General features: G+C 42.4%; 1 protein-coding gene across 6 annotated transcripts in view; it reads right to left on the minus strand.

Annotated features, from left to right (window-relative positions):
* Window positions 1-5,142: 5,142 nt before the first annotated feature.
* INTS10 (integrator complex subunit 10) overlaps window positions 5,143-21,707 on the minus strand; it is a 38,865-nt gene continuing 22,300 nt past the window's right edge. Inside the window, exons 14-18 of one of the 6 annotated variants that reach the window (XM_032838105.1) lie at window positions 13,137-13,216; window positions 11,894-12,056; window positions 10,930-11,023; window positions 7,724-7,801; window positions 5,145-5,589 (exon numbers count right to left, since the gene is read on the minus strand). In XM_032838105.1, the coding sequence (XP_032693996.1) occupies window positions 5,433-5,589; window positions 7,724-7,801; window positions 10,930-11,023; window positions 11,894-12,056; window positions 13,137-13,216 (572 nt within the window). In that variant the 3' untranslated portion in view covers window positions 5,145-5,432. Of the gene's footprint in view, window positions 5,590-7,723; window positions 7,802-9,744; window positions 9,836-10,929; window positions 11,024-11,877; window positions 12,057-13,136; window positions 13,217-21,707 lie in introns of those variants that run through there. The other 5 variants (XM_032838106.1, XM_032838107.1, XM_032838108.1 and 2 more) reach the window with 5 other exon arrangements.

The following is a 21,707-nucleotide window of genomic DNA, read 5'->3' on the forward strand; positions in this document are numbered from 1 at the left end:
CGGGAGTTGAGTTCTTAAAGGGATAAAGCAAAACACTGTTCTAGAGTAGGGATGTAGTAATTAAATGTTGTTTATTCATTTTTTGGTACTTACATTACTCATATCTATTCATAATTAAGTGAATAAATTGTTGCCTTTACACTTCTTGTCTTTTCAGTCTAGCCAATAAAGGGCATCTTTTATAAATGTGCAATAATCCAGGATGTATTAAAGGGCGTCAGCTTAAATGAAATTCCAACATAATAGTTTTTATTTGTCCTTTTAATGTAATTGTTTTCCTAATAAATGGGGGAGACAAATGGATTTTTGAGAAAGTTCCTCGACATATCGAACTCCTTTTTGGGTAGAGATCTCTATCAATTGTAAAAAATTAGGGGTAGGCTCCCAAAGAACAAATAATCCAATCAAGAAATGGGCAGAAGACATGAACAGACATTTCTGCAAAGAAGACATCCAGATGGCCAACAGACACATGAAAAAGTGCTCCATATCACTCGGCATCAGGGAAATACAAATCAAAACCACAATGAGATACCACCTCACACCGTCAGAATGGCTAAAATTAACAAGTCAGGAAATGACAGATGCTGGCGAGGATGCAGAGAAAGGGGAACGCTCCTACACTGTTGGTGGGAATGCAAGCTGGTGCAACCACTCTGGAAAACAGCATGGAGGTTCCTCAAAATGTTGAAAATAGAACTACCGGGGCACCTGGGTGCCTCAGTGGGTTAAAGCCTCTGCCTTCGGCTCAGGTCATGATCCCAGGGTCCTGGGATCGAGCCCCACATCGGGCTCTCTGCTGGGCGGGGAGCCTGCTTCCCTTCCTCTCTCTCTGCCTACTTGTGATCTCTCTCTCTCTCTCTGTCAAATAAATAAACAAAATTAAAAAAAAAAAAATAGAACTACCCTATGACCCAGCAATTGCACTGCTGGGTATTTACCCTAAAGATACAAACGTAGTGATCCGAAGGGGCACATGCACCCGAATGTTTATAGCAGCAATGTCTACAATAGCCAAACTATGGAAAGAACCTAGATGTCCATCAACAGACGAATGGATAAAGAAGATGTGGTATATATACACAATCAAAAGAAATATACACATCAAAAAAAATGAAATCTTGCCATTTGCGACGACGTGGATGGAACTAGAAGGTATCATGCTTAGCGAAATAAGTCAATCGGAGAAAGACAACTATCATATGATCTCCCTGATATGAGGGAGAGGAGATGCAACATGGGGGTTAAGGGGGTAGGAGAAGAGTAAATGAAGCAAGATGGGATTGGGAGGGAGATAAACCATAAGTGACTCTTAATCTCACAAAACAAACTGAGGGTTGCTGGGGGGAGGGGGGTTGGGGGGTGGGGTTATTATGGACATTGGGGAGGGTATGTGCTATGGTGAGTGCTGTGAAGTGTGTAAACCTGGCGATTCACAGACCTGTACCCCTGGGGGAAAAAATATATGTTTATAAAAAATAAAAAAAAAATTAGGGGTAGGCTTTTGAAAACACTAAACAGTACACGGTGGGATCCATGACCCTATTAATAGTGCATCTTCTGGTATAGTTTCAGCTTTTGAGATTTTTTTTTTTTTTTTTAAGATTTTATTTATTTGTCAGAGAGAGAGGGAGAGAGAGCAAGCACAGGCAGACAGAATGGCAGGCAGAGGCAGAAGCAGGCTCCCTGCAGAGCAAGGAGCCCGATGTGGGACTCGATCCCAGGACGCTGGGATCACGACCTGAGCCGAAGGCAGCTGCTTAACCAACTGAGCCACCCAGGCGTCCCTCAGCTTTTGAGATTTTTAACACTTCTTTTGTTTGAACTTTGAAATGAGGTGCGAGAGCACATCGCTAGTGTTTGTCTTTAGTTGCATATCTGTGTAAGCTGTTTTCACCAGCGTGTAGTGAGCCAACATTTTTCTCTTGGTAATCAGTATCTGTTGGGCGTTAGTTGCAAAACATGGTGGGTTTTTGTTTGTTTTTAGGCTAAATGCATCTCCAAATCTAAAGTTGTTGGAAGTCCTAGTTTGCCCTATGTCATAACATACCTCAGCCCTCATAAACCCCTTATCTAATTGTGTATGTCAGAACACTGCCACTGACAAAAGATGCCATTATTTTGCTGGCTTTCCTCTGTTGAATTCCATCCCAAGTGCTAGCCTAGCAGACAGCTGGCCTTGCTCCCTGCAGTGTGGAGCGCGGGGCTTCCCACAGTAATCATTTTGGGTTCTGGTGGAATTGTCCGGACTCCTGGAGCTGGACAGAAAATGAGGTCTTGGGGTGCCTGGGTGGCTCAGTGGGTTAAAGCCTCTGCCTTTGGCTCAGGTCATGGTCCCCAGGTCCTCGGATCGAGACCCGCATCGGGCTCTCTTGTCAGCGGGAAGCCTGCTTCCTCCTCTCTCTCTGCCTGCTTCTGTGTCAAATAAATAAATAAAATCTAAAAAAAAAAAAAAAAAATCAGGTCTTTGCTTTTCCCACCTTTTATGACAGTTCATTCTTGTCTTTGATGGTTTGTAGTCATGCACATTTACTTCAATACAGAATAGTTTTCCTGCTGATATTAAACTCCAAATGTCGTTTAGCTTGTAGACTGGTACCTCCATCTAGCCAAATCCTGCCCGTGACACAGCTTTGCCCAGGAGACCGTTGTGTCCGTTTAACCAACCCCAGGTGATGCCTGTCCCCATGTCAAAGAGAAACAGCCATTTTGATGAAGGGGTGAGGGCAGACTTGACTGCACTGGGTCTGGTGTGAACTGAGCCAGTCTCCTGGAAAAAAAAAGGCTGGAGACTTTTAAAAAAGGCTGGGTGCGCTAAGGGAAAGGCAGGGAGGGATGTGATGGGCTTGGTCTGTGTGACAAAGCCATTAGATTTGTGAGTTGGCGCTTCTCCCCCATCTTTATGATGGCAGGTGGTGGGGCACACTGAAGCAAGGTGCCCACCTGAACGAGGCTCTTCTGGTATTCACTCTTCAGAGACAGCTTGGGTTGCTCCAATATTTTCTGGCGGTAGTTTCACATCTCAAAGGGCAGCGGAAGGATTTATGATTGCCGGTTTTCTAAAAGTAACTGCTCTAAGAGGGGGTTCAGGGACCTATCTGCTCATCGCCATGCTTTGGCCGGATCAAATAGATTCTGTGAGCGTGCAGCTTTCACAGGCAGGCATTTTAAGGGCGTCTAGGGTCATCCTGGGTACGCGGCCTGACGCTGCCAGAAGCTGCGCTGGAGTTCTGTCACGTTTCAGTGCAAAGGGCATGGATGGGTTCTCAGGAGCCAGCGATCAGCAGTCCCGCCCTGCCCCTGCCTTGTCTGCAAACTTTGTATGATTTCCGATTTTACTCTATGGCATTTCCCCTGCAATTCTTCACACAAGAGTGGCATTACTGAATTAAAAAAAAAAAAAGTGATTGGTTCTTTTTTATCTGGTGCCTACACATTTTAGTATCAGAAAGTCCTGTTTTGATGTATGCTGCCCCCAAATACTGAGCTGAGAAAGGCATAAAACCAAAAATGTGTTTAATTTGAAAGCTGTTAGGGGCCAACACACTCGATCAAAGTAACAGAATGGTTTATATATTGTAATCAACTCAAATTGCTAATTTTAAAACGAGCTAGGTGGAATATTTCCTGAGATCAGCTGTCTACTACTTAAACTACTGATTTTAATAGTTGACCCTTGAACAACACAGGTTTGAAAAGAATGGGTCCATTTATACATAGATTTTTTTACAGTACAGTACTATAAATGTATTTTATGATTTTAACATTTTCTTTTCTATCTTAAAGAATACAGGGCACCTGGGTGGCTCAGTGGGTTGAAACCTCTTCCTTCGCCTGGGGTCATGATCCCAGGGTTCTGGGATCGAGCCCCACATGGGTCTTTCTGCTCAGCAGGGAGCCCGCTTCCCCCCTCTCTCTCTGCCTGCCTCTCTGCCTACTTGTGATCTCTGTCAAATAAATAAATAAAATCTTAAAAAAAAATACAGTAGATAAATCATATAATATACAAAATACATGCCAATCAACAGTTTATCCAGTCAATAGTAGGCTATTAGTAAACACATTTTTGGGATTTTCAACTGTGCAGTGGTGGGGGGCATGCTGGTGCCCTCAGAAGCCCCCACACACTGTTCAAGGTTCAACTGTAGATCTAAAACTTTAATTTTTTTTTTTAAGATGTATTATTTTTTTTTATTTGACAGACGGAGATCACAAGCAGGCAGAGAGAGAGAAGGAAGCAGGCTCCCCGCTGAGCAGAGAGCCCGATGTGGGGCTCGATCCCAGGACCCTGGGATCATGACATGAGCCAAAGGCAGAGGCTTTAACCCACAGAACCACCCAGGCACCCCAAGATCTAAAACTTTTAATGCAAAGTAACTAACGTCTTGGCCCTCTCTTTCTCAAGTAGCCCTTAGAAATAAGTATTTGACGTTTATCTGATATATTTCAGGACAGGAAAAGAAGAAAATAAACCTAAGAGCTAACACTGGCCCAGTTGGACACACGAGGCAACCTTCCACAGATGTCACGTGAGGGAACACTCAGTCTTCACAGCCTGTGAAGGAAGTGCCATCATCTCTTGGGTTTCAAGGTTGAGCCTGAGGCACAGAGGAGTTAACCTGTTCCCTTACAGAGCAGTAGGATGCTGGGCAGAGCCAGGGCTGGGAGCCAGGCCACAGGGCTCCTGGGGCTTGGCGGGAGGGAGGAGGCGCCTTCCCCGGGCTGGTGCACAGACCCCCACAGACCCCCCACCCACAGCTCCCTCATTGAAGTTCACTCAAGTTCATTCTGGCATGAAGGTTTTCGGTATTAAAACTTACTGCATGAAGGGTGCCTGGGTGGCTCAGTGGGTTAAGCCTCTGCCTTCGGCTCAGGTCATGATCTCAGGGTCTTGGGATTGAGTCCCGCATCGGGCTCTCTGCTCACCAGGGAGCCTGCTTCCCTCTATCTCTCTGCCTGCCTCTCTGTCTACTTGTGATCTTTCTCTGTCAAATAAATAAATAAAACCTTTAAAAAAAAAAACCAAAAACTTCCTGCATGAAAAGGTGTGAAAGTATGTTGATACGTAATACCTACCGAAGCCTAACTATGTTTCCATAAGACCTTGAGATTATGAAAAATATTCATTTACATAAAGTGAAGTCTTGTTCAGAAACTCGTAAGAATTGAAATACATTCTTAAAAGCCCCAAACTTAGGATGATTTTTATTTACAAAACAGGTTCTTTTGTTTTACAAAAATTACAAAAAATGACTCTGAAAAATAGAGATAGCTTCTCAGACTCTTGGGAACTATTTTTAAGCAACCAAGGAGTTGAACTCAGAAGGTTTTCTTCTAAGAGTTGTAACGGCAACATTTACGGATGTTTTATGTCTTCACAAAAAATCCCACGGCTCTGAGCTGCCCTTCCTCTGGCGGAAAGGGTTCCCCGGTCAGGCTAGAGTCTGAAGGAGCAAGATCTTCTCGTTGATGCAGAACCTGTGCAGCACGACCATCAAGTTCTCGCCACAGCGTGACACCTGGCGCTCCATGGCCAGGCGGAAGTCCTCCTTCACACCCTTGGTGATGCCCCGAGTGACTGTGTGGTGCCTGAGGGCAGTGACAGGGAAACAGAGGGGACACCACAGTTAGCGCCGGCATCCCCGGTCAGTGTTTCTGGGGCAGGTATAAACCTGACTGAAATCTAAGTATAAGTAAAAAAATTCAAAAAGGAAGAAAGGCCTAACCAAACAATCCCCCTGCCCATTCCTTCTCAGAAAGACATAAAACTAGAGAGATGCGTTTCCCACTCAATAAAAGGCTATTTTAAGCATCTAAATGTCTGGTCAAATGCCACTTGCTTTGCTTCTGAACTCTTGCAGCTCTGACACTATGCATCCCTGTGCTGACTTGTGCACGGTTCTGTCACTTTGGGCCAAATGGGCCCAGTCCACATGGCCACACAGTTCATGTCTGGACAAGCCAGCCGAGCGTGAGCACAGAGGCAGCAGCAGGGAGGAGGGAAGCCAGAACGAGCCCGTCACCACACCGAGCTGGGGCCTGGGGCTCTGCGGTAAGGCTCAGAAAGGCCTGGGGCTTGTGCTCAGCCACTGGGGTTCCTTCCAAGTGCGTCTCTCTCCTGGTGATGCCAGAACAGGACAGCTCTGCTAAGCTCATCCAGACTCACATCTGTTTGAGAAGCTGGAGGAGTTGCAGGTTCCAAGACGAGAGTCTGGCAGAGGTGGGGAGAGAGAAGCAGACTCACTGAAGAATAGCCAGTGTCCCGCAAAAGCCTGCTGGGCCCAGAGCCGGTCCCCGTGCTTAGGAGAAGGGTCAGTGGGAGCACAAGAAAAGTTCTAGCTATACCCAGAAGCTGTGCTGTGGAGAAGGAGCTCACAAAGGAAATCCCAGAAAACTGAAGATGTTAAATTGAAGAAAGGAAAAATCTAGCAAAATTTGCTGGGTTGTTGAAAGGAGTTTTAACTACAGGGTCAGTACTTCAGTAGGTTTAGACCATTAGAAGGCACCTCCATTCCCCACCTCGACTGCCTAACTTCCCTCAGACACAATGACAGGGATTTCAAATGAAATTTTTATGTATTGGCCAAAACAAAATTGTTGAAACCACTCTAAAATGTTCCTTTTTTTTTTTTTTTTAAACTTGTGTACTGTTGTATAAAATAAGTACAACAGAAGTCAAAAAGTTGCCACGCAACAGGAGGAAAAACAAAACTAGGCTCTGCCAGACTAGTAAAGATACTACAGGACAGTCTGCAATGCCCACAGGCATTAGAGAGAACTATGCCAACAGCAGCAGTGCCAGGGAGAAAACACAGTTCTTTGTGGATGTTTCTAGAGAAGTCGGCTGGTTAATTCCATAATTAGGACATGGTGTCAGTGAGGCTGAGGCTATGAGGCCCACTGGGAATGGGCGTAGACCCATTTAGGCTGTCCTGAGATACTGTTCTTCTGGGTCCCAGACTGCAACCCCTGATGGGAGCCAACCCTTGAACGACCAAGAGTTACTGGTATTTGCAGACAACAAGCTAAAGGGCTTTGAAAGCTCAAAGCAAACTCTTTCCTTCATGCTAGTAAAAATACAATAAAATGTTGCGTCCTGCTCAATGATACTGTTTCTACAGATAAAGCAATACAACTCCATTCTATCAGTCTCTATCCCTCTGGTGAGTGTGGCTGAAGAAGAGAATTAGTCAGCTTTTGTGGTTTAAGGACAGGAGAAATCAGCTAATAAATGCAGCATACCAAGGATTTTCAGTTTAGAAAGGGAAGGTCTGGAAAATCAGTGAATGCTGTGCTAAGGCCCGGTTACACCAGAACATCGACACTGGTCACTAATACGGAAATCCACGAATAAAAATTTCCTTAAAATGAGCTTTGGCATCCTTAAATATTTATGACTGAATGCCTTATGTTTTATCAAGAGTATCACAGCCTAACGCCTAACCTAACGTGCGCTTAATCTAACACAGTTTTATATAACTTTTTTTTTCCTTCCAGATCCATAATGATTTTTAAATCGAACACAAAAACATTGGCAACTTATGGAAAAAAAATAAGAAATGTTACAATATTACAATCAGGTGGTTTGCCAAGGAATGCAGAACAAATTAAAAAAATAAATAAAGCATGAAAAAGAGCACTGAGGAACAGAGAGCTGGAAACCATGGGCAGTACGACATGTTGACAAACGGCACACTATGAGCAGTGTTTTTCCACGTGGTACCTGTCAGCAGTCTGTATGCTGGGCTGAAGCACAGGTAAGAATTCCTGCTGCAGTAACCCCATGGGAGGACTAGAAGGCCTTTAAAAAACAGCAAACAGCAGCATTCAAACACCCACACCGACTCACCCTGCACTGCAAAAACAACACGCCAGAGAAAATGCACAAGACTGGAACAGACTATGCAGAAACCCTTGAACCTCCACGGCCCCCCCGGGACACAGCGGTGTCTTTAGGAGGATGGGAGAAGCTAGCAGTCCTCTCCCTGCACCTGCTGCTGGGGCATGTCCAGAGCATCTTGTGCCTGGGCCCCGAGCTCAGCCCACTCGAGGTCTGGTGTAAAAGCAGCCACCGAGAAAGAGGATGATGAGACTCAATGAAACGGCAGTGCGGAGAGGGGGTCACACTTGAGAAGACATGTTTTTGAATCCAGCCTCCTTCACTCTCCACTCTGCTCAAGCCCCCACCAATCCCAGAGATGGACTGGGGGGCTTCTGGTAACCATCTTTGCCAGGTCTGAAGCCCCAGACTGAAGAGGCCTTTCTGGGATGACTAGAGGGCCTGGCCATGTTTTTGACCAAGAAAGGCTGAGCCTTAATTTCAGAAAGTATCAAGTAAAGGAACAGATGCGGGGAATAAAATGTCTGGGACCCGTGGCCTTGCTGAATTCGAAACAAAGATTTAGTGCACAGGACACGGTTTTTTCCATTTTCACCCAGTCTAATACAACTAAGATACTGCAAATATTGGTAAAGAACTAGTTCTCTATTTTAAAATATGTTAAGGACAAAGTGTCTTTGTTCTGTTGGTCAGGCTCCGGGTGCCCTCAGCATTGGTACTGTACCGCTAGCGTCGAGCAGAGCAGGACAGACTCACAACCTTACCCAAGGGAGGGGGTGCTGTACACTTCTCCCAACACCTCTGCCCCTCAGCTGGGGGTGCTGCCCAAAGGTCTGCAATGGTTTCAGAGAATTTGTTTGGAACCCAAAGGGAAAGGAATATAGATAGTTTTGCTCAAGATTCTAATCCTTTCCTCCTTAGTAAGAGCTCTCTGGCTTTATGCAGCTTGCTTCTTCCACTGGTTAGGCAGAACTGATCTGAAACGCAGGCTTCCAATGAACTTTGAGACTTGCACAGTGAAGACTGGGCAAGTTTCTAGAATGTGAGCTCACTAAGTAACAATCCCTATTCTTGCTTCCAAACAGAACAGCAGGATTCCTAAGAGGCTTAGTGGTCTTCTCCAGGGTGTTAGAAGGCATTAAAGTTTATATTGACCAAGGTGGGGGAGCATGGAATTCTCTCTCAAAGCCTAGAAATGCAGGCTGTGTCTCCCTGCCTTGCCCTAAACGACTCTTTACAGTGATATTATCTGGGTGTCCAAGAGCGCCTGCTTTCATTCCTTGTCCTAGGGGTTGTCTGCACATAACCATGTCACTGTTCAGCTCGACAGAAACTGGCTACAGAAGAAAGGGTTCAGTATAAGATCCAACTGCTGATCTGGTAAAAGTCCATTCACTCACATTTCCAGTTAAGCACTATCTGAAGCGAGAGATCATCTATACGTTTAACCCTTAGTAAATGCAGGTGATTTGAAGGCTGTTCCTATATCATGACAATTTGTACTGTGAGTGTTAATGTGGATTAACTAAAAGGCTATTAATATCAGGCATGTTTTATATATCCAGCCTCAAAACCTAGAAATCTTTCATTTTCAAGCCCACAGAAGCGGCTACCTAAGCTCCCATAGCAACAAATCATCTTTGTTCTTGAACACTGTTAAGAATATTTTTACCATGCAATTATTTCCCCCCTAGTTCTTATTTGCAGTCTTAGGGAAGGGAATGGAGATGGGAAGATGAGCATGTCCAGCGCATCTTGCCTAAGCAACCTCATGCATAAAGGTCTCATGTTTTCAAAAAAGAGCATTTGTTCTTTTATTTTAGATGTTTAAAATATCTATTAATCATATTTACAAGGTGAAGGACAAAAACCCCTTTAATCTTCCCATTCCTCTGAATGGATTCTGTAAGACCCTCTTCTCAATAGGAGTAATGTCTGCGGTCATACATATCCCCAGTGCACATTTCGAGCTTCCCCCTCAACATTTCTAAGGCTCTACAAAGATAGAAAAAGATTGGATTTTTGCTCTCAACAACTGAAAACTCATTCATTTTGCAACTGAGAGAAAAAGGACAGCTTTTCAGCCTTAGCAATGCTCCCTTCTCACTCGGGACTCAGTCTCTTGCAGTGACTCTGACATGGACTCCTGGCCATGTTGAGTCTGCAGGACGCAAAAGAGGAAGTAGGAAAATAAAGCTATACGTGACATTTACAGCACAGAGGATCTATTATCCAAACTACAATGAGTACTGAAGGATAGAAGCAAGATTTATGAGCTATTTAAAAATCATAAATGGGGGCGCCTGGGTGGCTCAGTGGGTTAAGCCGCTGCCTTCGGCTCGGGTCGTGATCTCAGGGTCCTGGGATCGAGCCCTGCATCGGGCTCTCTGCTCGGCGGGGAGCCTGCTTCCTCCTCTCTCTCTGCCTGCCTCTCTGCCTGTTTGTGATCTCTCTCTGTAAAATAAATAAATAAAATCTTTAAAAAAAAAATAAAAAAAAATAAAAATCATAAATGGTCACTAACTTCATCTAGATGTGGGAGGGCATGCCTGAGACCAGGCACCCCATCGTTATTTCTCGGGCAGGTGTGTTCTTCTTAGAGACACTAGACTCTGCTAGTTTCCCTTGCGCTATGCAAACAAAGACAACTGCTTGGGAAGGCTTCTGATAAATACTGAAATCCAATTTCTAGATAAAGTCTGTAGCTTTTCCTAATCCACTACAACTTTAATTAAGCATGGCTCTTTCTTAATTAAAAGCCTTCTCTATCTAACCAGAAATTTATAGGATTAGCCTGTACATTTTGGAAAGGAAAAGATATCAGGAATGAGGCTTTCGTTTAGAGGGAAGGTTTCCAAAGTGACAGAAATATCCCAGTTTAAACAATGTTTTATCAGAAATGTAGTTAAGGAAACACCAAATTGCAAAAGGTACCCAGAATCAAATCTACTCTCTCAAAAACGGAGACCAGGTTTGGATTCTTTTTTTTTTTTTTTGAGATTTCTCAAAGCTACAGAAACTTACAAATATTTCCTACAAGCACACGAAAGGTGAGCATGTAGTGTGGGAGAGCGAGACAGTATGCTTACTTGATCAGCATCCCTTGATTGGGCAGTAATTCCAGATGAATTTTCCCACCTTCCTGAGTTCTTAAGTAGGCGAATTCCTCCAGCATATCGATATCTGCAGGCCAGGTTCAGGTTAACCACGTTCAGAAACAAGGTGCCCTATCTCTCAGAGGAGGACCAGGCGGGCAGTGACCAAGTAAATTGCCCACGGCCACCCAGCCAACCAGAGTCAGTACTGGAACCCAGGGTGATCTGATTCCCAAACGAACAATTCTTGTACCAACCAGACTACCTCATAACAGTAAGTAGGTTCCTCCTACAGATGCTAATTGAACAGATTCTGGATGGACCTAACAGAAAACTCTTTTGTTTTCTTTATAAGAAATGAAAGGGGCAGTGGGGGTGTTGAATCCCTGGAGACAGTTAAGTATCTTCCTAGGCACTTGGACAAGACAGCATGTTCCTCACAACTCGAAGGTAGTCTTTCCGTACCAACAGTATGAAACCCAACACTCCCTACAGCCGAAAGCCGCTGATGGGCTGGGAGCGCGTGTGGCGAGTTCTCAGTGGCTGCTGTGACGCCTGTGACATGGAGAGGCCCCAGGAGGCCCTGTACTGACAGATGAAGGCCAATGAACATTCTATTCTGTGGCCTCACCAGCCACTCTGGGCCTCTCAGGAACTGGAAGGCTCTTCATGTAGGCATCCTGGGTACCTGCCTAGAAGTCGCCGGAGGTGGAAAGTGGAATTGAGCTACTCATGTTCCTGATTCGGTGCACCACCTCTGTGAAGCCTTTTAGGACTCTTATGAGGGACCAACTGCCACAGGCCCATTTTTACTTGTCATTCTCTCTCTCCTCTGCCAAAGTAGAGTGAAAACCAGTATTTCTACCTGGAATGATTCATTCACTTCTGTAACATGCATTTATTCTTAAAAAAAAAAAAAAAGTAAGAATTTCTTATGCTTACACAGGAAAAAGGATACTTGTAACATAGTTGAAAAAGTTCTCGTATTGGAAATTTCCTTGTTGGCAAATCTTATTGACAGCTTTCAAGAAAAGATTCTCTCCCCGCGGCCACTCTTGCTGAAGCAAGACGATCACATGGCCCAGCGCCATGTCGTCCCTGCTGTCCGTGAAAGCCCGGAGCTGCAAGACAAGGATTTGTGCAGACACGGAATGGAAAGGAAATCATGGGGTGATCGTAAATATACCAAATATCACTTCCTGAAAAAAACGCTGCTATGTGAAAATATGTGATCTAGGGAACAGAGCAGAACACACACCTGCCGTGCAAACAGCATAAGGGCTTCTGAAGGGCAGTGAGTCCTAACCCAGAAGCCTGGGTCCCCCTGCTGGGAACAAGGTCACTAGTAGTGTGTTCACTGAGCATCCTGATGGGAGCGGGCCGTGCCTGGCAGGCCTGATGCTCTGGCTTTGGGAAAAGGGCGACAGAAGCTGAGTGGCTCTGTGTGGCAAAGACAAGAATCTGGGGATTTCTTTGAAGGGGGCAGGGTGGGTAAAGGGTGGGCCAGAAGGCTGGGGAGAGAGAAAGGTTTGGGAGAACATGGACTGGGGAGCAGAAAGCAGTGAGCAACAAGGAAGGAAGTGGCAGTGAAATGCAGAACCGGCCCAAGGACTCAGTGAGCAGCTAGGCCCCAAATCACACTTTAAATAGTTTCTGTTGCCCCAAGGGATTCTGACCATGAGTGAAGTCTGGGAATTACAGCCCTAAAGCAGAGACCGGATGCTGCTGTTCTCTTGCTCACACACCTTGGTGAAATGCACACTAAGGCTTGGCTCTACCTGTAGCCAAGGGCCTGGCATTCTTCCAACAGCCTGGAAACCTTCCTGGCTCTGCTGGTGTTCATCCTAAAGCCTGAAATGCTTCCACCTGCTATGTCTTTAGGATAACAAACTTGCCATCCCTCTATGAACCCAATGGCATTTTCAATTTTTCTTCTAGCTAAGATATTCTGACATACATAAATTCATAAAATATTTACTGACCATCACTAGAGGCAGATTATTTGGATAACTGTCCCAAGCCTAATTGAAAACTGCTCTAGGATGGGGATCATTTCCTACTCATTTGTACCTAATGCCTCCCACAGTTACTATTTGTTCATTGCTAGCCCCTGTGCTCTCTCAATGCCACCAAGTCACTCCAGATCATCAGAACAGTGTTTCAAATTAAATTTTGCTCATGCTAATCAGTTTCCAGCTTACCTTAAAGCAAGCCAGCATTAGATGCAGGCAGTATGGCATGATAGCCTTGCTGGTACAAGGCAGCAACTTCAGATCTGAACCTGTGGACAAAAGGACACAATAGGTCTGTTATTAGTGACGAAAAGGGCTTTGAAAAGTATATATTTAAGATACTTTCCAAAAAAAAAATATAAGCAACAGTCATATGATTTCAAATATAGTTAAACCATGACTGTATTTCATGATAGTGAAACTGGTTTTTGAATGATCTCTGGATTTCATTTATCAATCTTCTTTCCTAACCTTGCTTAAATACTTTTTATTATAAAACATTTCAAATGTAGAGAAACAAACACAGGTGTTTGTAATACTGTGCTCAACACTCAGCTTATAAAATGTTAATGTTTTCCTTTTTTTTTTTAAATTTTTTTAAAGGTTTTATTTATTTATTTGACAGAGAGACACAGTGAGAGAGAGAACAAAAGCAGGGGGAGTGGGAGAGGGAGGAGCAGGCTTCCTGCTGAGCAGGGAGCAGATATGGGGCTTGATCCTAGGATCATGACCTCAGCCAAAGGCAGATGCTTAACAACTAAGCCACCCAGGTGCCCATTAACGTTAACATAAAGCATCACAAATTTAGTTGAAGCCTCTTGTGCACCTTTTCAGCTGTCCTCTTCCCGTCTCCCTAAAGTATTATTCTGAATGCACTGTTTTTCATTCCTCAGCAACAGAGGAGTTTTGCAAGTTTTCAGTTTACGATATAAATGGTGTCATACTGTATGCATCCTTCTGCAAACCGTTTTTGATATGAATACCAATAGCTCTAGTTCATTGATTTTCAATGTTTATACAGTATTCTATTTACATGACACAATTCATTTACCCATTCTTTTATGGTAGACAGTGAGATTTCCATTTTTTCACTATTACAAACAATGTTAAAATAAACATTCTTATATATATTTTCTTGTGCACTTGTGGGAAAAAAAAAACCTTAGGCAACAGTTTTCAAACCAAGACCTTAATCTTTTCCTTTCTGGCATGTGTTCTTTATATCCTAAATCCTTCTCTACCCTAAGGATGAAAGTAGCAAGAAATCATGGAGATCCTGTACACACATAATTTTACACATGTTCATGTGTCTAAAACAGAAGGTTCATGAAATACAATTTGCCCCTTTCACAGGAGAACTCATTTTAATAATAACATTATATTCTATCTCATTAAAAAAAGAGAACAGTTGAAATTCATGACCTGGGAGGTGAGGACCCAAGTTTGAAAAGCACTGATCTAAGGGATTTAACTAGAAGACATATGTAACTAGGTAATGAGATGTTTGACCTGGAATGGTTAAACTGGTCTCCATAGTGATGGTATGAGTTTATATACCCTCCAGAAGGAGATGGACAATGTGTGTCTTCACATCCGATAGTCAGTATTAACACCCTGCATTCTGACCTGATATGGTAGCTTACTGTTTTTTAACCCAAATTTCCCACATTGTTAATGGGTTGAGAGTCCTTTCAAATGGTTTCTGGTCATTTGGATTTCTCCTTGTGTGAATCTGTTGTTTGTATTCTTTGCCTGTTTTTCTATGACAGGTTGTCTAGTTGTTTCTTATTGGTTTGAAAGAGCTCTTTCAAAATCCTGGATAGAAAGTTCTTGTTGATTCTCCATGCTGTGTAAATTTCTTGCAGGCTATGGCTTATCCTGTCACTTTGTCACAGTATCTTTTGTTGCTATTTTAATTTTTTAAAAAAAGATTTTATTTATTTATTTGACAGAGAGAAAGAAATCATAAGCAGACAGGCAGACAGTGAGGGAGAAACAGGCTCCCCGCTGAGCAGAGCACCTGCCGCAGGGCTCGATCCCAGGACCCTGAGATGATGACCTGAGCTAAAGGCAGAGGCTTAACCCTCTGAGCCACCCAGGCGCCCCATTGTTGCTATTTTAATTTAATGGGACTTAAATTTACTTACCTTTTCCTTTCTGTTGTGTGGTTTTTGTAGCCTAATCATTCTCTACCTAGAAGGCCCAAAGAATCCTTTCTTCTAAAAGCTTCAAAGTTTTACTTTTCATTTTAAATCTTAAAATTGAAATAATTTTTGTGTAGTGTGAAGGCGAGATCACATTTTTATTATTTTTATATTTGGATCAATTGCCTCACTACCACTTATTGGATAAACTCATTCTTGGCCCACTGAATTATAATACCACCTGTTTCTTAGTTCTCTATTGTGTTCCATTAGTCAGTCTCTATGCCAACACTATACTATCTCTATTAAAATAAGTCTCGAAGTCAGCGAGGTCCAGTCTTAAGCCACCTGACCTGCTTCTGTTTCAGAGACACACTTTCTCAAGGGGTCTGGGCTCTATCTTCTTCTTCTTTTTTTTAAGTCAGTAATAATCAAGACTGTCATGCTTTTGTCTTTTAGGAAAATTTTAGTGTCCTAATAAATCTACCTACCAGTCACAAAGACCTTTTCTTCTTTTTTCAAAAATGAAAATAAATGTTTACTTAAAGTTATGTATTATACCATATTGTTTGCTTTTCTGTTACATATTATTTTTTAAGTTCAACTAGCCAACATGTACATTAGTTTCAGATGTACTGTTCAATAATTCATCAGTTGCATATCCAGTGCTCATCACATCACGTGCCCTCCTTAATGCCCATCACCCAATTACCCCATTCCCTCACTCACCTCCAATCCAGCAACCCTCAATGTGTTTCCTATACTTAAGAGTCTCTCATGGTTTTTCTCCCTCTCTGATGAATTCGCATTCAGTTTTCCCTCCCTTCCCCCATGATCCTCTGTACTGTTTCTTATATTCCACTTAAGAGTGAAACCATATGTTAATTGTCTTTCTTTTCTTCTGCTCAGTATAATACCCTCCAGTTCCAGGTCTATGTAAATGGTAAGTATTCATCCTTTCTGAAGGCTGAGTAATAATCCATTATATATATACATATACTGTTTTCTTTACCCGTTCATCTGCTGATGGACATCTTGGCTCTTTCCATAGTTTGGCTATTGTGGACATTGCTGCTATAAACACTGGGGTGCAGGTGCCCCTTTGGATCACTATGTTTGTATCTTTGGGTTAAATACCCAGTACTGTAATTGCTGGTCATAGGGTAGCTTTATTTTTAACTTAAGGAACCTCTGTACCTTTTTCCAGAGTGGCTACATCAGCTTGTGTTCCCACCAACAGTATAGGAGGGTTCCCCTTTCTCTGCATCCTCGCCAATACCTGTTGTTTCCTGAGTTGTTAATTTTAGCCATTCTGACTGGTGTGAAGTGGTATCTCCTTGTGGTTTTGATTTGTATTTCCCTGATGCCCAGGGATATGGAGCATTTTTTCATGTGTCTGTCGCCCATTTGTATGTCTTCTTTGGAGAAATGTCTGTTCACATCTTCTGCCCATTTCTTGACTGGATTGTTTTTTGGGTGTTGAGCTTGGTAAGTTCTTTATAGATCTTGGATACTGGCCCTTTATCTGATAATGTCATTTGCAAATATCTTCTCTGTAGCTGTCTTTTGGTTTTCCTGTTTCCTTTGCTGTGCAGAAGATTTTTAATCTTGATGAAGTCCCAACAGTTCATTTTTGCTTTTGTTTCACTTGCTTTTGAAGACATGTCAAGCAAGAAGTTGCTGTGGCCAGTGTCAAAGAGGTTACTGCCTACGTTCTCCTCTAGGATTTTGATGGATTCCTGTCTCACACTGAGGTCTTTCATCCATTTTGAGTCTAATATTTTTGAGTGTGGTGTAAGAAAATAGTGCAGTTTCATTCTTCTGCATGTGGCTATCCAATTTTCCCAACACCATTTGTTGAAGAGACTGTCCTTTTTCCATTGGATATTCTTTCCTGCTTTGCCAAAGATTAGTTGACCAGAGAGTTGAGGGTCAATTTCTGGGTTCTCTATTCTGGTTCATTGATCCATGTGTCTGTTTTTGTGCCAGTACCACACTGTCTTGATGATGACAGCTTTGTAATAGAGCTTGGAAGTCTGAAATTGTGAAGCCATCAGCTTTAGTTTTCTTTTGCAATATTCCTCTGGCTATTTGGGGTCTTTTCTGGTTCCATACAAATTTTAGGATTGTTTGTTCCAGCTTTGTGAAAAATGTCAATGTATTTTGACAGGGACGGCATTGAATGTGTAGGTTGCTCTGGGTAGCATAGACATTTTAACAGTATTTATTCTTCCAGTCCATGAGAATAGAATGTTTTTCCCTATCTTTGTGTCTTCCTCAATTTCTTTCATAAATGTATTGTAGTTTTTAGAATATAGATCCTTTACCTCTTTGGTTAAGTTTATTCCTAGGTATCTTACGGTTTTTGGCACAATGGTAAATGGGGTCAATTCCTTAAATTCTCTCTTGTTAGTGTATAGAAATGCAACTGACTTCTGTGCATTGATTTTATATCCTGCCATGTTGCTGAATTCCTGTGAGTTCTAGAAATTTTGGTATGAAGTCTTTTGGGTTTTCCACATGAACTATCATGTCATCTGCAAAACAGAGAATTTGACTTCTTTGAAAATCTGAATGCCTTTTATTTCTTCTTCTTGTCTGATTGTGGAGGCTGGGACTTCTAGTACTATGTTAAACAGCAGTGATGAGAATGGGCATCCCTGTCGTATTCCTGTCTTTAAGGGAAAAGCTCTCAGTTTCTCTCCATTGAGAATGATATTCACTACGGGCTTTTTGTAAATGGCTTTTATGATACTGAGGTATGTTTCCTTTATCCCTACGCTGTGGAGAATTTTAATCAAGAAATGATGCCGTATTTTGTCAAATGCTGTTTCTGCATCAATTGAAAGGATCATACGGTTCTTGTCCTTTCTTTTATGAATGTGATATATCATGCTGTTGATTTGCAAATGTTGAACCAGGCTTGCAGCCTAGGAATAAATCCCACTTGGTCATGGTGAATAATCCTTTTAATGTACTGCTGGATCCTACTGGCTAGGATCTTGGTGAGAATTTTGGCATCCATGTTCATCAGGGAAATTGGTCTGTAATTCTCCTTTTCGGTGGGATCTTTGTCTGGCTTTGGGATCAAGGCAATGCTGGCCTCCCAAAGAATGAGTTTGGAAGTTTTCCTTACTTTATTTTTTTTTTTTATTTTTTTTTTTTTAAAAACAGCTTCAGAAGAATAGGTATTAGTTCTTCCTTCAATGTCTGGTAGAATTCCCCTGGGAAGCCATCTAGCCCTTGACTCTTGTTTTTGGGAGATTTTTGATTACTGCTTCAATTTCCTTGTTGGTTATGGGTCTCTTCAGGTTTCCTATTTCTTCCTGTCTTGGTAGTTTGTAAGTTTCCAGGAATGCATCCATTTCTTCCACATTGCCTAAACTGCTGGCATATAGTTGCTCATAATATGTTCTTTTTTTTTGGTTAAAGATTTTATTTATTTGACAGACAGAGATCACAAGTAGGCAGAGAGGCAGGTGGGGGCAGGCGGGGGTGGGTAGGAAGCAGGCTCCCCGTGGAGCAGATAGCCTGATGCAGGGCTTGATCCCAGGACCTGGGATCATAACCTGAGCTGAAGGCAGAGGCTTTAACCCACTGAGCCACCCAGGCACCTGCTCATAATATGTTCTTAAAATTATTTGTATTTCCTTGGTGTTGTTGTGATCTCTCCTCTTTCATTCATGATTAATTTGAGTCCTTTCTCTTTTTTTTTTGGGTAAGTCTTAGAGATATTTTTTTTTAAAGACAATTTTCAGTCATTTTTTTAAAGTCATTTTTTAATTTAGATCTTTTTAATTCTTCCAAAAACTAGCTTTTAATTTCATTGATCTATTCTACTATTCTTTTGGTTTCTATCTCATTGATTTCTGCTCTAATCTTTATTATTTCTCTTCTCCTGCTTAGTTTAGACTTTGTTGTTCTTTCTCCAGGTCTTTTAAGTGTAAGATTAGTGTGTTTATTTGAGACTTTCCTAATTTTCTTTTTTTTTAAAGATTCTATTTATTTATTTGACAGAGATCACAAGTAGGCAGAGAGGCAGGCAGAGAGAGAGGGGAGCAGGCACCCCGCTGAGCAGAGAGCCCAATGCGGGGCTCAACCCCAGGACCCTGGGATCATGACATGAGCTGAAGGCAGAGGCTTTAACCCACTGAGCCACCCAGGCGCCCGAGACTTTCCTAATTTTCTGAGAAAGGTTTGTATTGCTATGTATTTCCCTCTTAGGACGACCTTTGCTGTATCCCAAAGGTTTTCAACAGTTGTGTTTTCATTTTCATTTGTTTCCATGAGTTTTAAAAATTCTTCTTGTATTTTCTGGTTGACCCTTCCATTCTTTAGTAGGATGTTCTTTAACCTCCAAGTGTTTGAATTATTTCCAAATTTCCTATTGTGATTGAGTTCAAGTTTCAAAGAACTGTGGTCTGAAAATTTGTAGGGAATAATCCCAATCTTCTGGTACCAGTTGAGACCTGATTTGTGACCCAGTATGTGAACCATTCTGGAGAATGCTCCATGTGTACTTGAGAAGAATGTGCATTTTCTTGCTTTAGGAAGAAATGCTCTGTTTATTATCTGTGAAGTCCATCTGGTCCAATGTGTCATTCAAAGCCCTTGTTTTCTTCTTCTTTTTTTTTTTTTTTTAAGATTTTATCTATTTATTTGACAGAGATCACAAGTAGGCAGAGAGGGAGACAGAGAGAGAGAGAAGCAGGCTCCCTGCTGAGCAGAGAGCCCGATGCGGGGCTCGATCCCAGGACTCTGGGATCATGACCTGAGCTGAAGGCAGAGGCTTAACCCACTGAGCCACCCAGGTGCCCCCCTTGTTTTCTTCTTGATATTCTGCTTAGATGATCTGTCCATTGCTGAGTGGGGTGTTGAACTCTCTTACTATTACTGTTATCAATGTGTTTAATTTGGTTATTAATTGGTTTATATAATTGTCTGCTCCCAAGGTAGGAGAATATTTATAATCGTTTTATCTTCTTGTTGGATAGGCAGTTTAAGTGTGATATAGAGTCCTTCTTCATCTCTTTGGTTTAAAATCTAATTTGTCTGATATGAGGACTGCTACCCCAGCTTTCTTTCGAAGTCCATTAGCATGATAAATGGTTCTCCATCCTCTCATTATCAATTGGGAAGTGTCTTTAGGTCTAAAATGAGTCTCTTGTAGATAGCATATGGATGGCTCTTGCTTTTTTTTTTTTTTTTAAAGATTTTATTTATTTATTTGACAGAGATCACAAGTAGGCAAAGAGGCAGGCAGAGAGAGAGGAGGAGGCAGGCTCTCCACTGAGCAGAGAGCCCGATGCGGGACTCGATCCCAGGACCCTGGGATCATGACCTGAGCTGAAGGCAGAGGCTTTAACCCACTGAGCCACCCAGGTGCCCCGGCTCTTGCTTTTTTTAATTCAATCTGATATAATGTGTCTTTTGTTCACAGCATTTAGCCCAATTACATTCAGTAACTATCAAAAGATAATGAATTCAGTGCCATTGTATTACCTGTAAAGTCCCTGTTTCTGTAGATTGTCTCTGTTTGTTTCTGGTCCATGTTACTTTTGGGCTCTCTCTTTGCTTACAGGATCCCTTTTAATATTTCTTGCAGGGCTGGTTTAGTAATCACAAATTCTTTTAGTTTGTTTGTCCTAAAAGCTCTTTATCTCTCCTTCCATTCTGAATGACCACCTTGCTGGATAAAGTATTCCTGGCTGCATGTTTTTCTCATTTAGTACCCTGAATGTATCATGCCAACCCCTTCTGGCCTGCCAGGTCTCTGTGGGTAGGTCTGCTGCCAGTTTAATATTCCTACTCCTGTAGGTTAAGAAACTCTTGTCTGGAGCTGCTTTCAAGATTTTCTCTTTATCGCTGAATTTTGCAAGCTTCACTAATGCATGTTGGGATGATGATCTATTTTTATTAATTTTGGAGGGGTTTTCTACCTCTTAGATTTGAATGCCTGTTTCCTTCCCCATATTAGCTAAGTTCTCAGCTACAATTTACTCAAATATACTTTCTGTCTCTCTCTATTCTTCCTCTGGGACCCCAATAATCCTAATATTGTTTTGCTTTATGGTTTTGCTGATTTCTCAAAGCCTCCCCTCATGGTCCATTAGTTGTTTTTCTCTTCTGCTCAGCTTCCTTACTTTCCATCATCTTGTTTTCTATGTCACTGACTCTCTCTTCTGCCTCATTTACCCAAACTGTTAGAGCATCCATTTTTAGACTGCATCTCAGTTAAAGCATTTTTAAAAAAAGATTTTATTTATTTATTTGACACAGAGAGAGAGAGACAGTGAGAGAGGGGATACAAGCAGGGGAAGCGGGAGAGGGGGAAGCAGGCTTCCCGCTGAGCAGGTAGCCTGAGGCGGGGCTTGAGTCCAGGACGCTGGGATCACGACCTGAGCTGAAGGCAGATGCTTAACGACTGAGTTACCCAGGTGCCCCTCAGTTAAAGTATTTTTAATTTCAACCTGATTAGATCTCAGTTCTGCACTAAGAGATTCTCTAGAGCTTTTTATGCTTTTTTCAAGCCTAGCTATTAACTTTATAATTGATATCCTGAATTTCATCTCTGGTATCTTATATCAATACTGCTTAGATCTGTGGCGGAGTATTA

Source organism: Lontra canadensis, unplaced genomic scaffold (assembly GCF_010015895.1).
Source record: "Lontra canadensis isolate GAN:19392208 unplaced genomic scaffold, GSC_riverotter_1.0 scaffold101, whole genome shotgun sequence".
Classification (NCBI taxonomy): Eukaryota; Metazoa; Chordata; class Mammalia; order Carnivora; family Mustelidae; genus Lontra; species Lontra canadensis.